The sequence below is a fragment of the Phaethon lepturus genome, unplaced genomic scaffold, assembly GCF_000687285.1.
Source record: "Phaethon lepturus isolate BGI_N335 unplaced genomic scaffold, ASM68728v1 scaffold3449, whole genome shotgun sequence".
Classification (NCBI taxonomy): Eukaryota; Metazoa; Chordata; class Aves; order Phaethontiformes; family Phaethontidae; genus Phaethon; species Phaethon lepturus.
Genome location: NW_010562598.1, coordinates 9470 through 22124, shown reverse-complemented (window position 1 = coordinate 22124; position 12655 = coordinate 9470). Strand labels below are relative to the sequence as shown.

Here is a 12655-nt window from a genome sequence, read left to right as displayed (position 1 = left end):
TTCTCATGCATATATTTCGTTACCAATAAATCGCACAACTCCAATTAGGAAGAGCAGTTTTTAGACCTATCTAATTTCTGAATATCTTAGATGGTTTTCAAAAAACAAGTTTTCAGATACTTGACTGAAATAAAGTGGCTTGTGCTATATTGGGCACACACAGATTCCATTAATGTCACTGAGATTTGCACATCCTGATTACTTTTTACAGTCAGGAAGCTCTTAAGTGTCCTAAGTAGAAGCCTAAGTTTATACACCAGTGTTTGAAATGCGGGGGATGTGGAAGGTTATTTGATGTGTGAATATTTTTTTTTTAACTTTTTTTCAGCTTCACAATTACTAGGGCATTTCTTTAATTATTTTTCCCTCCCATGGCAATTGGCAGGAATTTTTAATTTCAGTATAGTCTAACTATGTCAAACTATGGGACTAATGAAAAAGTAAAATGAAGGTATGTAAGAGCTTTAGTTCTTGTGATAATTTATTATGTAGCTACCTATCTAAGCATACATATAAATTAATTTGACATTGCTATTAACGGTGGATAACATACCACTAGACAGTGCATTTGTTCTCTTTGTAATATTTTATATATACTTACAGGTCATTGCCTATAACTCAGAAGGGAAAAGCAGTCCAAGTGAGACAGTAGAATATATTACTTGTCCAGACAAGCCTGGAGTACCTTCAAAACCTGCAGTGAAAGGAAAAATTCATGCACAGAGTTTTAAAATTACCTGGGGTAAGATCATGGTCCAGCTCTGTTTAGACTATGTCCTCTGTATTTACATATAAATAATCATAGAATAGTTTCGGTTGGAAGAGACCTTTAAATGTTTCCAGGGACGGGGCATTTACCACCTCTCTGGGCAACCTGCGCCAGTGTTTCACCACCCTCCTTGTCAAAAATTCTTACCTTCTATCTAGTCTAAATCTACCCTCTTTTAGTTTAAAACCGTTACCCCTTGTCCTGTCACTACAGGCCCTGCTAAAAAGTCTGCCCCCATTTTTCTCATAAGCGCCCTTTAATTACTGGAAGGCTGCAATAAGGTCTCCCCAGAGCCCAGGTCCCTCTGGATGGCATCCCGTCCCTCGGGCGTGTCAACTGCACCACTCAGCTTGGTGTCATCTGCAAACTTGTTGAGGGTGCACTCGATCCCACTATGTCATTGGTGAAGATATTAAAATATATATATAACAATTTATTTGAGATACATACTTGTATATGGAAGGCCAGATTTTACTCCAGTCAACTGAGCCATTATGATCCATTTTCATTGAAGTCAAGAGAAAAACACTAATTCAAAATACTTAGGATGGCAGTGTGATAGTTTAATTCTGTGGGAAGGATAACATGTAAATTGTAATAGGAAGTGTTATTGTAGGGGACTACAATAATTTAAAAAACAGTAGTGTTAATCTGTGTACTGTGAAGTTCTGTTCCTCTGACAGAAAAAATAGATGCCATGAAATTCTGCTTTTTTATCAGAAGAGAAAATCCAAGTTCAACCTATCGCTTTGAAGTGTTTGGTTTTGATAGATAAATGTTTTTATTTACTAAGGGTATTGAGAAACTTTACCTTAGGCTCAGATTTTTTTATCCTTATGCTATGAAATAGGAGAAGGTGAATCAGGACTGTGTGATGCAGTACTTTAGCAGAACAGTTAAAGGTTTAATTTATTGTCACAGGTAATTAAATTTCTCACCTATTTCTATTTAGTAGTGTGTTTAATTTTTTTACATTAACCATAAGACAGCTACTTGTAGACTGTAAATAGTACTCAGCAAGTCCAGTCTTGCATCTTTCCAGAGTACTTTGCTACACCAGGGCGTACTTGATTTTTATGGATGATGTATAATGTATGAAGTTACTGAAAATACCTAATTTGTAAATCAAAAGCTATCTGAAATATCTATTTATATATATAAAACCTATAATAGTAATTATTTTGAACCATACTGCACTTTTTTTTTAATGAGTTATAATTAAAGTGATAATTTTATTTTTCATTTGGAGTTAGTTGTTACCTTCCAACGAAAAAAGTGCTATGTGCTATATAATAAGTCTTGTTTTATTTAGCAGGTGTGATATGCTAGGTAACCCTTGCCTAAGAGCCAACACCAGTCAGCTCTGAGAGAGTAGTAGGATTATATGTCAAAGATAAGTCTGTAGGTTTCGTATCTTGTACATGAATATTATACCAGGAATGATAGTGCACTCAATTTCTAGTGTTTTATGAAAAATTTAAGAGATCAAGTGTTCAGTGTAGGACTCCTGACTTCTATTCTCTCCTAAACTATTTAGGTTTTTGAAATGCTGTCCTTAAATAATTTTGAAATATTCTTATTTGCAAATCAGTATGATAATTGTTTCCTATCTGCAGTCCAAATTACAGGACTATTAGGATCTGTATCCCTGAAGTCATAATCAGGCAGCCTTCCACAGCACTTCAGACTAACTGAACTGTTTTCTGTGGCATCTCCCAGGTGCACGATTCACTTGTCACTCTTCATTTGTAGACTATACAGTAGGATTGTGAGCTGGCAGCTTCACATAGTGGAGAATCTGAGTGACTTGTGGCTGTCCTGAACTAGGATGCTGTGGCTCGTTGGGATGCTATCTGTCTAAATAAGCATTGATCTCCAGTCGGCCCTTGTTTTTGCCTTCTGTAAATTCTCCCCAAAAGCTACAAAACAGTTTAATTTACCTCACTTAGTCAGAATATTGCTGTTTTTTATAGATCCACCAAAAGACAATGGAGGAGCAGCAATAAATACCTATGTTGTGGAAATGGCTGAAGGCTTAAATGGTAAGTATTAGGAGCATATGCTGGTATTCAGTTGTGTTCCTTTTTCTGTGTGTGTGCACCTGTGGGAAGTATAAAAGGTGTATTATGATACGGAAAATTATTGCAAGGGACTGCCATTAAAAAAATTAGCATGTTGATGCTTGTATACAAGAGGTTCTTTTTCTCTGGCTTAGAAAGCAGATGCCACAAAACTCTTGTGTTGAAAGAGATGATCCATGTTTAAATTATTAATTAGGTGTATTCTGTTTTGGAAATAAAATGACACGTTTCAGACATTTTAGGGCAAGAAGACAGGGCCATGTCCCTGTGTGGGATGTGTGACAGATGAAAGAAAAACTAGTGCTCCCATTTATCACTATTAAAGGAGAACAGGATGCAGTTGGGATAACTGTTTCTGCTGTTTGCAGTTCTGTCCTTTCATACAGAAGGGAAATTAACCATATTTCTAAATTGGACATCAAGCTATCCAGATAAATTATTTAAAAATGTAGACGTCTTAGGTAACCTTACTAAATTCAGAAACACAGTCACATCAAGAATCAAAGTTTATACTTCTCCAGTGCTGTGTCAGATTAAGACAGTGCACTGTCCCCAGATTGTAATGGTAGCCCTGTCACGGGTCTCAACTGTGGTTCTTTTGATACAAAGTCTATCACTTTCCTCACTCCATCACTTGTCCACATTAAGTCGCTTTTGGAATGATTCACCCAAGCCTTTCATGCAGATTTAGTGAGCTCTGCATTACATTTCATTCCCAGATCTCTAAATTCTGTGATGTGTTGAGTTGTTGGAGATTTAATTAAAAGTCCACACGTTGCCTGCTTCATCTCTTAAAAAGAGAGAGAGAATGCTAAAGAGTTTCTGATTTAAGAATCCGGCTGAATAGCAAAGAATTAAATCAGTATTTCAGATGGTGCAGGAATACAGGAACAAACTTTAGCAATTGTAAACTGTAGTTATAGTCTGCAAAATGAATGTTCTAATTAAAAGTTTCTTTTCCATGGAAAATTTTGCTTTTGTAGCTTTCCTATTTATTTGGTTATGATGTTTCAATGTTCTTGCTGGCCTAGTAATAATTACTTCATTACAAGTAAATTCTCTCCTAATTAAGGTGAATACCAAGTAAGGAAGATGTTTCACTTCTGCAGATCTACACAAATTTACCTAGGAAAATATCGTTATGAAATTACTGGATCTTTTTCCAGGAAACTCCAAGCAAGCCTTGAATTTTTTTTATAAACATCAGGCACACACTTATTTAGTAAAGCTGGGGTACCTGCTGTGGCTGGTACTGAAGTGTGGCAAATTACACCTTGGTTCATTGCACACTTACTCTTAACCTTTCAGGAAACAAATGGGATGCAATATACAGCGGAGCTGCAAGGGAACATGTGTGTGACCGACTTAATCCTGGCTGCTCCTATCGCTTACGTGTATATTGCGTTGGGGAAGGAGGACAAAGCATGGTAATATGAGCTAATATTTTTATTAAATAAAATTCCTCTCTCTTTAAGAAAATCTGTTCCAGTAGTTAGTAAGCAAATATTGTATAGAAGTGCCTAACATAATTAATACCTCAAAAAGATTCCAGTATTGATGCGCAGTGTTTCAAGTTTCTTCCCATTTCTTAAAAAAATAAATGTGAATATTCTTTTTTGACACTATATTTTGTTTAAAATTACTCTTCTTATTTACAGAAACAGACACTATGTCTTTTCCTAGAATGTCATTTCTTAAGGCCTAACCCATGACAGCAGCGCAATGTAACGTTTTCCATGTGATCAGTGGAGTACCTTGTCTGGGCAGCCAAGTCAGCCCAGCAGGCAGGGGAGAAGAGGGTGCTTCCTCAGCCTTTACAGGGTTGTGCTCCATAGTCACTTCCCATGCTGTCTCAGCCACAGTCAACATGCTTACATTGCCCTACTTTTCAGTATTCCCAAACAATCTGGTGTGCTGTACTGTGCTCCCACATATATACATATTACACACACACACATTTGCACTGTCACTTCTGTGGTGTAGTTCACCCTCCAGTGCCAAAATTTCATCCTGTATTCTCCTCCCTTCTTCCCAGCAGCAAGTATAACAAAGCCAGCCCTGGCTCTCTACAGACTTCCAATGGGGCTTCACTGTCAAGCTGATCTGAAAATCTTAAAGCCTCGCATTCTTGGTGTTTGCCATTTCTTCCCCATATATACCCTTTAGTATATGAAACTCATGTTTTCTTCCTCCACATAGAAGTCCCCTGCAAAGATTGCCTTGTGCACAGCCACCTTGTCTTAATAATAAACCTGGACTCCTTCAGTGCTGGCTTAGTGCTTTCCCTCCCGCCATATGTCAGCTTGCTGTTGTACAGGGGAAGGCAGTATACTTCCCAGTCACCTAACCACAAGTGCATGTATGTGTTTGGAGAATTTTGCTTTGCAAACCTCCTTCCCCACAGTCCAACCCCATTAGTTTAGAATAAACATCATTTGAGTACCAAACAGAAAATAACTTTCAGAAAAAGTCCAGATATTTTCTGAAGGTGTCAGAAATGAACAGAAAAATAGTAAAGAAAGATCACAGAATCATAGACTAGTTTGGGTTGGAAGGGACCTTTAAAGGTCATCTAGTCCAACCCCCCTGCAGTGAGCAGGGACATCTTCAACTAGACCAAGTTGCTCAGAGCCCCGTCCAACCTGACCTGGAACGTTGCCAGGGACGAGGCATCTACCACCTCTCTGGGCAACCTGTGTCACTGGTTCACCACCTTCCTTGTCAAAAATTTCTTCCTTCTATCTAGTGTAAATCTACCCTCTTTTAGTTTAAAACCATTACCCCTTGTCCTATCGCAACAGGCCCTGCTGAAAATTCTGTCCCCATCTTTCTTATAGGCCCCCTTTAACTACTGGAAGGCTGCAATACGGTTTCCCCAGAGCCTTCTCTTCTCGAGGCTGGAGAACAACCCCAGCTGTCTCAGCCTGTCCTCATAGGAGAGGTGTTCTATCCCTCGGATCGTTTTTGTGGCCCTCCTCTGGACTCGCTCCAGCAGGCCCATGTCTTTCCTGTGCTGAGGGCTCCAGAGCTGCGCAGGACTCCAGGTGGGGTCTCACCAGAGCAGAGGGGCAGAATCCCCTTCCTCGACCTGCTGGCCACACTTCTTTGGATGCAGCCAAGGATACGGTTGGCCTTCTGGGCTGCGAGTGCACATTGCTGGCTCATGTCCAGCTTTTCCTCCCCTCCACCAGCACGCCCAAGTCCTCCTCAGCAGGGCTGCTCTCAACCCCATCATCATCCAGCCTGTATTGATACTGGGGCTTGCCCTAACCCAGGTGCAGGACCTTGCACTTGGCCTTGTTGACCCTCATGAGGTTCACATGGGCCCATTTGTCAAGCTTGCCCAGGTCCCTCTGGATGGCATGGTATCCCCCAAGCATGTCAACCACAACTCTCAGCTTGGTGTTGTCTGGAAACTTGCTGAGGGTGCACTCAGTGTTGTAATGAAACTTTTCTGTAGCTTGTCATGGACATATGCTTCCTAAGAAACGTTCTGCTTTCTACGTAGCATCTGTTGTTCAGTGCAACAATACATTTCAAAGGAACTGAAAATCAGCAGAGCTTCCAATCCACTCTTTCTGGAACATATGTAGAAAGCAGTTGTGAGATGAGACTCTAAGATGCATCTCTCTTGTAAGCTAAAAGGGTTATCAGCTTTTTATTTGTCCTGTATCACACTGAAGCTAACAACCCTGCATTGTCTCCAAATCATTTCTGTCTGCATCCAGAATAGTCAATGCCATCTGCTGCATGTTGTTATGCTATGTATTTTTGCATGCCCTTCAAATCAGACGTGGAAGTTTGTTGTGCATTAAGTATACTAAGCAACAAAAAAAGTTGAATATCTCAATTTTTTTAAATCTCTCCTGATTGACCTTTTTGCCCCCTTTTGCTTTCTAAGAGGTTCTTGCACATGAATTATACAACCCTTAGAGTAAGTGTTTAGAAATCATTAAACTGCAATTTGATGGAAAAGACAATGAGTTTACATTGAACAAGTCATATTTCAAGCATCTATACTAGGTTTGTAGTGATAATTAACTACTGTTTTTAATTCTAACCTTTGCATGGGTACCAAACCACAAAAGCAAAAGGTAATTTTGCATATTATGTGATTACTGCAGCATGTTTTATATAGGTATTATTAGAAATACATACCAGATCACTTAGGCATCTTCATGTATTTGAAGATGTAGTTAAAAAAATGGAAAATCCTGTTTCTGACTCAAGTATTTGCCTTTTCTTGTGGCATAATTGATAGTCCTTGTTTTGGCCTAGATGACTTCACTAATCTATCTTTCCCTTGTAGGCATCTGATTCTTTACTGGTGCAGACACCAGCTGTGGTTCCTGGTCCATGCCAGCCTCCAAGGCTACAGGGTAGACCAAGAGCAAGAGAAATTCAGCTGCGCTGGGGTAATTCTTTTACAACTATTAGTGAGTGTAAGGGATGCAAATGTATTATGTGTTAAATAAACTTTTCGTTCTTTCTTATTTTTAGGACCACCTCAGGTAGACGGTGGTTCACCCATTACCTGTTATGGTCTGGAAATGTTTCAGACAGAAACCGATGAACACAGAGAGGTTTACCAAGGCTCTGATGTTGAATGCACCGTAGGCAGCCTTCTTCCAGGGAGGATGTACAACTTCAGACTGCGAGCAGCTAACAAGGCTGGGGTAAGGAGGCAGTCTGAAATGAAATTACTTCCAGAGACTGCAATCACTATTAAGGATCTTGTCTTTTAAAAGAAGCATTTAACAGTAATTTTAAATTATGATTTCCTAATGGAGAGTCATTTGATTCACATAGCTTATTGCTGCGTGGGAACAGGCAGTCAAACACCAGTTTATAATAAAGGGGGTTTTAGATGAAGGGAAGAGAAAATAGCTAATTATGTCTTATGTCTTGAATAATAGCATTGGGAAATGGTTAGGAAATGCTAAGTACTTTATCAAAGCATTGTTGCAACTTTAGTATTCTCATGTGAAGTAAGGTAGTAAATTATTTTCAGTATACAGCTTTGTAAATTGACTGACTTTTTTTACAGCTGTTGATGTTCTAGAACATAATAAATAGCATTCCTGACTTATTTTATATTTAGTTTAATTTCTCAGTGCATGTTCTGTCAGATACAAGGAGATTTTCTCTATTTGGTGTATTAAATGTGTTTAAATCCATTGTTTGCTGTAGAACAAACTTTATTTAATTATGTATTCAAAGTCCTGATTTAAAGACAGAGAGGCAGGGCTGCTTGCATTTGTTCAATAATGTTCTGTTCCTAAAAACTATCAGGACCAGTTGACACTGTGGAGAGGTCAGCAGCTTCAGGCTTTAAAGCACTGACCAAACTTTTTATCTGCCCTCCACAAAGAGTGGTTTAGAGCTCAAGCAGTTTTTGAATCCTTTCCTTCTTTTGGATACATATAAATAGGCAGTTACACATTGTGTAATGTTACAGTGCAGCCATCATGTAACTTCAAAATAAGAATTTGGATAGCACTTTTGTGTTTTGCCTCAGAGTTTGAAGTGTCAAATTTATTGTGATTGCATTTGCTATAGAGAAGAAGAGTCTTGCAGCTATTCTGGAGAATAGTTAGATACTGAAATAAATCCTGAATCCACAGTCCACAAAGATTTATTTTATAAGCAAGTAATACAAAGTTTCAGGCTGCTGTTATATGTTCCTACTATGGTGAACTGTTATTTAAAAGGTAGCCATTTTACTTTTACAATTTAGTTGTATCAACTCCTTTTTTAATAGTTTGGACCTTACTCGGAAAAATGTGAAATAACTACAGCACCTGGACCACCAGATCAGTGCAAGCCCCCTCAAGTGGCATGCAGATCTGCTGCATGTGCTCAGGTGTCATGGGAGGTAAGAATGCTGTGTTACACCTGTATTAACATGCTTGTCTTCTACATTTTTGAGTTCAACTTTAAGAGCTTGAAGACTGTATTTTAATCATATTTTTAAACATACTTACCTGCTAAAGTTTTACCTACCAAGTATTGGATAAAGTCATTCATCATACCGTTACATGACAGCTGTAAGTTGGCATACTGCAGGTACTTGAGATCTTGCTTTGTTCTGTTTAAGAGTTTTGCTACAACTGCTGCACTGCATTTCTGAGTGATGCAGGCTCTTACAATTTTTTCTTTAATGTAGTTATCTTTCCTCAGAGCAAATATATCCACAAAATACGATAGATTATTGTGCATTTGCTGTTTTTATAAGCTGACTTAATTTTATATAATTACATCAGTAATAATGTAACAAAAGCCTCACAGAGTTCCTATAAACCCGTAGTATTTAAATAGCTGATTTTAAAAAAAGCGATAGGTAAAAATTAAGCCTGTAAAAAGGAAGATCCTATCTGGGAATACTGCTTAAACACAGCTTTTCAGTGGCTTGAGATGAAGTGAAGTATCTGAGTTACAGAACTGTACAGAAAAAAAAGATTAAACTATTTTACTTGGAAGGTGGAGTTCATGCTTCCTACTGGGGTATGTCAGAGGAGCTCTCTTTAAATGTCTACCAGGCAAAGCTCTTGAAGAAATCTCTTACAATGTTCAGGTCGGATTAATTTGACCAATGTTAGATGTCTGCTTCGTAGAATCACAGAGTAATTAAGGTACGAGTGGACGACTAGATGTCATGTAGTTCAACATGCATTTTTCTGTTCAAAGCAAAGCTAACTTCAAATTTAGGTCAGGTTTCTCGGGGCCTTGTCCAGTCAAGTTTTACTTGTCTCCAAGGTTGAAGTTTCTGCAGCCTGGTAAAGCTCCCTCTGGGCAAACTCTCCCACACTGTAGAATTTTTTTTCCATTATGTCTAGTCAAAATATCCTTTAGTGCAAGTCATGACTCTTGCCACTATGCCACCTCCAAGAAGAATTTGATGCCATCTTCTTTGTACCTTTCCAGTAAGTAATTTAAGGCAGCAGTAAGATCTCCCCTTAGCCTTATCATCATAATGTCAAATAAGCCTTACCTTTTTGTTGTGTGTTGCACTCCCCCTCTGTGGCCCTTCACTGGACTTACTCCACTATGTCAGTGTCTATTTTGTATTGGGGAGCCCAAGACAGGACACAGTCCTGGACATGCAGTCTCACAAATGCTGAATAGAGGGGAATCATTACTCCTTTTAGCCTTCTAGCTGCTCTTGGGTTGCTAATACAGCCAGTGTGTAGTTTGCCTTCATCAGACACACATTGCTGACTCATATTCGACTTTCTTGCCAGGACACACAGGTTCTGGTTTTGGTAAAGTTGCTCTTCATCCTGTACTGTTGTATTCCAGGTCCAGGACTTCGTGTTTGCCTTTGTCTTGGTTGAACTTCCTGAAGTTTGTGTCAGATCCTGCTTGTTGAAATTCCTCTGGTAGCCATACCCTTCAGCATATGAAAAGCTTCCCCCTAATTTGTTGTCATTCCTGCACTTGTTGGCTTGGATTCCCCTACTTCGGTTAAGGTGAAATCCATTAGATCTACAGCAGCCAAAGCAGTAGTGCTGAGAAATGACTCTGTCTTCACTGACAGTTGCACAGCCATCCACAGCTGCATTAGTTCTCTTACCAAACACATCTCGTAAATGAGAGAAGAGAAAGGGAGTCCTTATCAGTCACAGCTCAGGAGCATCGAATGTTGTCTTTTGAAATGCTGTTTGTATTCAGTCACTCATCTTCACATAGCCTAATGCGGAAAGTAGCAAATACTTTTCTTTCAAGAGAAAAGAAAAAAACATGCTTTGGAGTAGTTATTATCTGCACCTTGGAATGATTGCTGTCTTGGAATACTTAATCCGAAAAACAGCAGCAGCAGCATTTTTCTTCTGTTTTCTTCATGATCTAAGAAATTTTTGGCTGATTTGGGGAGTGGTGGGGAGGGGGTTGGCTTTTTGGTTGGCTTTTTCTTTATTACTTCATTGACTGTTGATATCTTTCTGTAGTCTCATATCTTAATCTGGCACTGGTACATGTGATTTTAACTTCTTCAAATTATTATTTCTAACAATTATTAAATCCATTTAACTCCCAAAATTGGGAGGTTAAGTTTGGATTCCTAGGGCAGGTAGTGAGGAAAAACAGGCTACTTGAGCAGGCATTTCAGTCCATATCTGTGTTGTTGCTTAGGTGTCTCTCCCAGTTGCTTCACAGATTTATCTTGGGAGAAGACAGTGCACAATTTTCTGTTTCCCACTATGCTCGCAGCCTAGTTTACATGCATAAGAGCCATGATGTGCTCCAAAAAGGAGTCCTTTAACCTATATGATGAAGACACTAGCACCAGTGTGGTTTTGCATATTATCCTCCCTGCACTATAGACACAATCAGTGAAAACTCGAGTAGCCTAAATCACCCTCTCAAGAAAACCATCTCTTGCCATTGACTGCTCATGCTGCTAAGCCAAAGGCTAAATGGTCTCTGTATTTAAGCAACTGAGATCACAATTACTTTGTATAGAGTAGTCTCTGCAACAGTAAATAGTGTTTTTAAAGTATAGGTGACCCAAGGCCAGTAATGCCTTCTGATTTATTTGTATTGTACTAAATGAAAACTCAGCAAAAAAATGGGAGGGTAACATCCCTGTGAAAAAAAAACAATATAGATGTGGGGAGTTCGGCTAATTTTTTTTCAGTCGCTGATTTTAACTTCTAACTATTTATATCCATTTTAAAGGTTCCAGTGAGTAACGGAGCTGACATCATGGAGTATCGACTGGAGTGGGGTGGTGTGGAAGGATGCATGCAGATCTCCTATTGTGGGCCTGGGCTCAGCTGTGAAATGAAAGGACTTTTGCCTGCCACTGTATACTATTGCAGAGTTCAGGTAAAGACATAACAGTATTGTCAGTGAAATCTGGAAACAGGAATTGACTTTGACGTAAAAACATGGTCTACTTTGCATTTGCAGGCAGTGAATGTGGCAGGTGCAGGCCCTTTCAGTGAAGTAGTGGCATGTATGACTCCAGCCTCTGTACCTGCAATTGTGTCTTGTCTTCGGGGACTAAGTGAAGATGAAGTTGAAAGTCCACACTATTCTCCTTCCACATGCCTTGCTATAAGCTGGGAAAAACCTTGTGACCATGGATCTGAAATCCTTGGCTACAGCATAGACTTTGGAGATAAACAGCCAATAACTATTGGGAAGGTTCTGACCTATTTTATAGACGGCTTACAGCCAGATACTACCTACAGGTATGCCATGCACAACTACTTGACAGCCTACTGTTTCTTCCACAAGAGCAGATTCTTTATTTGTTTGTTTCCTTAGATTTTTTTTATTCTTTGCATTACTCACAGAGAAGCATTAGTACACAGCCACAGAGCAGAAGGAAGCTTTGTATTGACGATCATCATAAGTAGATGAGCTGTGCTGTTTTTATTTTCTTTCAAGAAGAATTTATGTTAGTTTGTTTATTGTGGTATTGTTGTATCTGTCTGGTTAATGTGTTAGTTTAACTGAATTCAGATTACAGACTCAGATTCATAACTGGTTTTTGGACTGGTTGCTTCATAGATGGACGGCCTCTAACCTGTTTGACAAGATAAAATCCATCGAAGGAAGGACCATGTCCAGTCTTTATTGACTGGATTGTGTGATCTAATGACAGCTCATTGCAACTTGCAATGCTTTTTCTGCAGAAATAGCAAGTATTTGGGTGGCAGTCAGCATGAAGAGTATTGGTTTGAAAATCTGTCAGTCAATTTTAAATCTCTTTTGAAGAATTTAGTTGCTAAAATCATCCCTTATGTTTGGCCTAAGGGTTACTGAAAAATATAAATGTAAAAATCAGTAATTCTTCCTG

The 12655-nt window shown here is 38.9% G+C and overlaps 1 protein-coding gene across 1 annotated transcript in view; it reads left to right on the top strand.

The window, feature by feature from the left end:
• The window catches only part of FNDC3A (fibronectin type III domain containing 3A), a 62588-nt gene that overhangs the window by 42882 nt on the left and 7051 nt on the right, over positions 1 to 12655 (top strand). The window contains exons 12-19 of the mRNA XM_010294301.1: positions 604 to 742; positions 2743 to 2811; positions 4159 to 4277; positions 7160 to 7265; positions 7351 to 7526; positions 8612 to 8725; positions 11527 to 11676; positions 11761 to 12044. Coding sequence (XP_010292603.1) covers positions 604 to 742; positions 2743 to 2811; positions 4159 to 4277; positions 7160 to 7265; positions 7351 to 7526; positions 8612 to 8725; positions 11527 to 11676; positions 11761 to 12044 — 1157 coding nt within the window. The remainder of the gene's footprint in view (positions 1 to 603; positions 743 to 2742; positions 2812 to 4158; positions 4278 to 7159; positions 7266 to 7350; positions 7527 to 8611; positions 8726 to 11526; positions 11677 to 11760; positions 12045 to 12655) is intronic.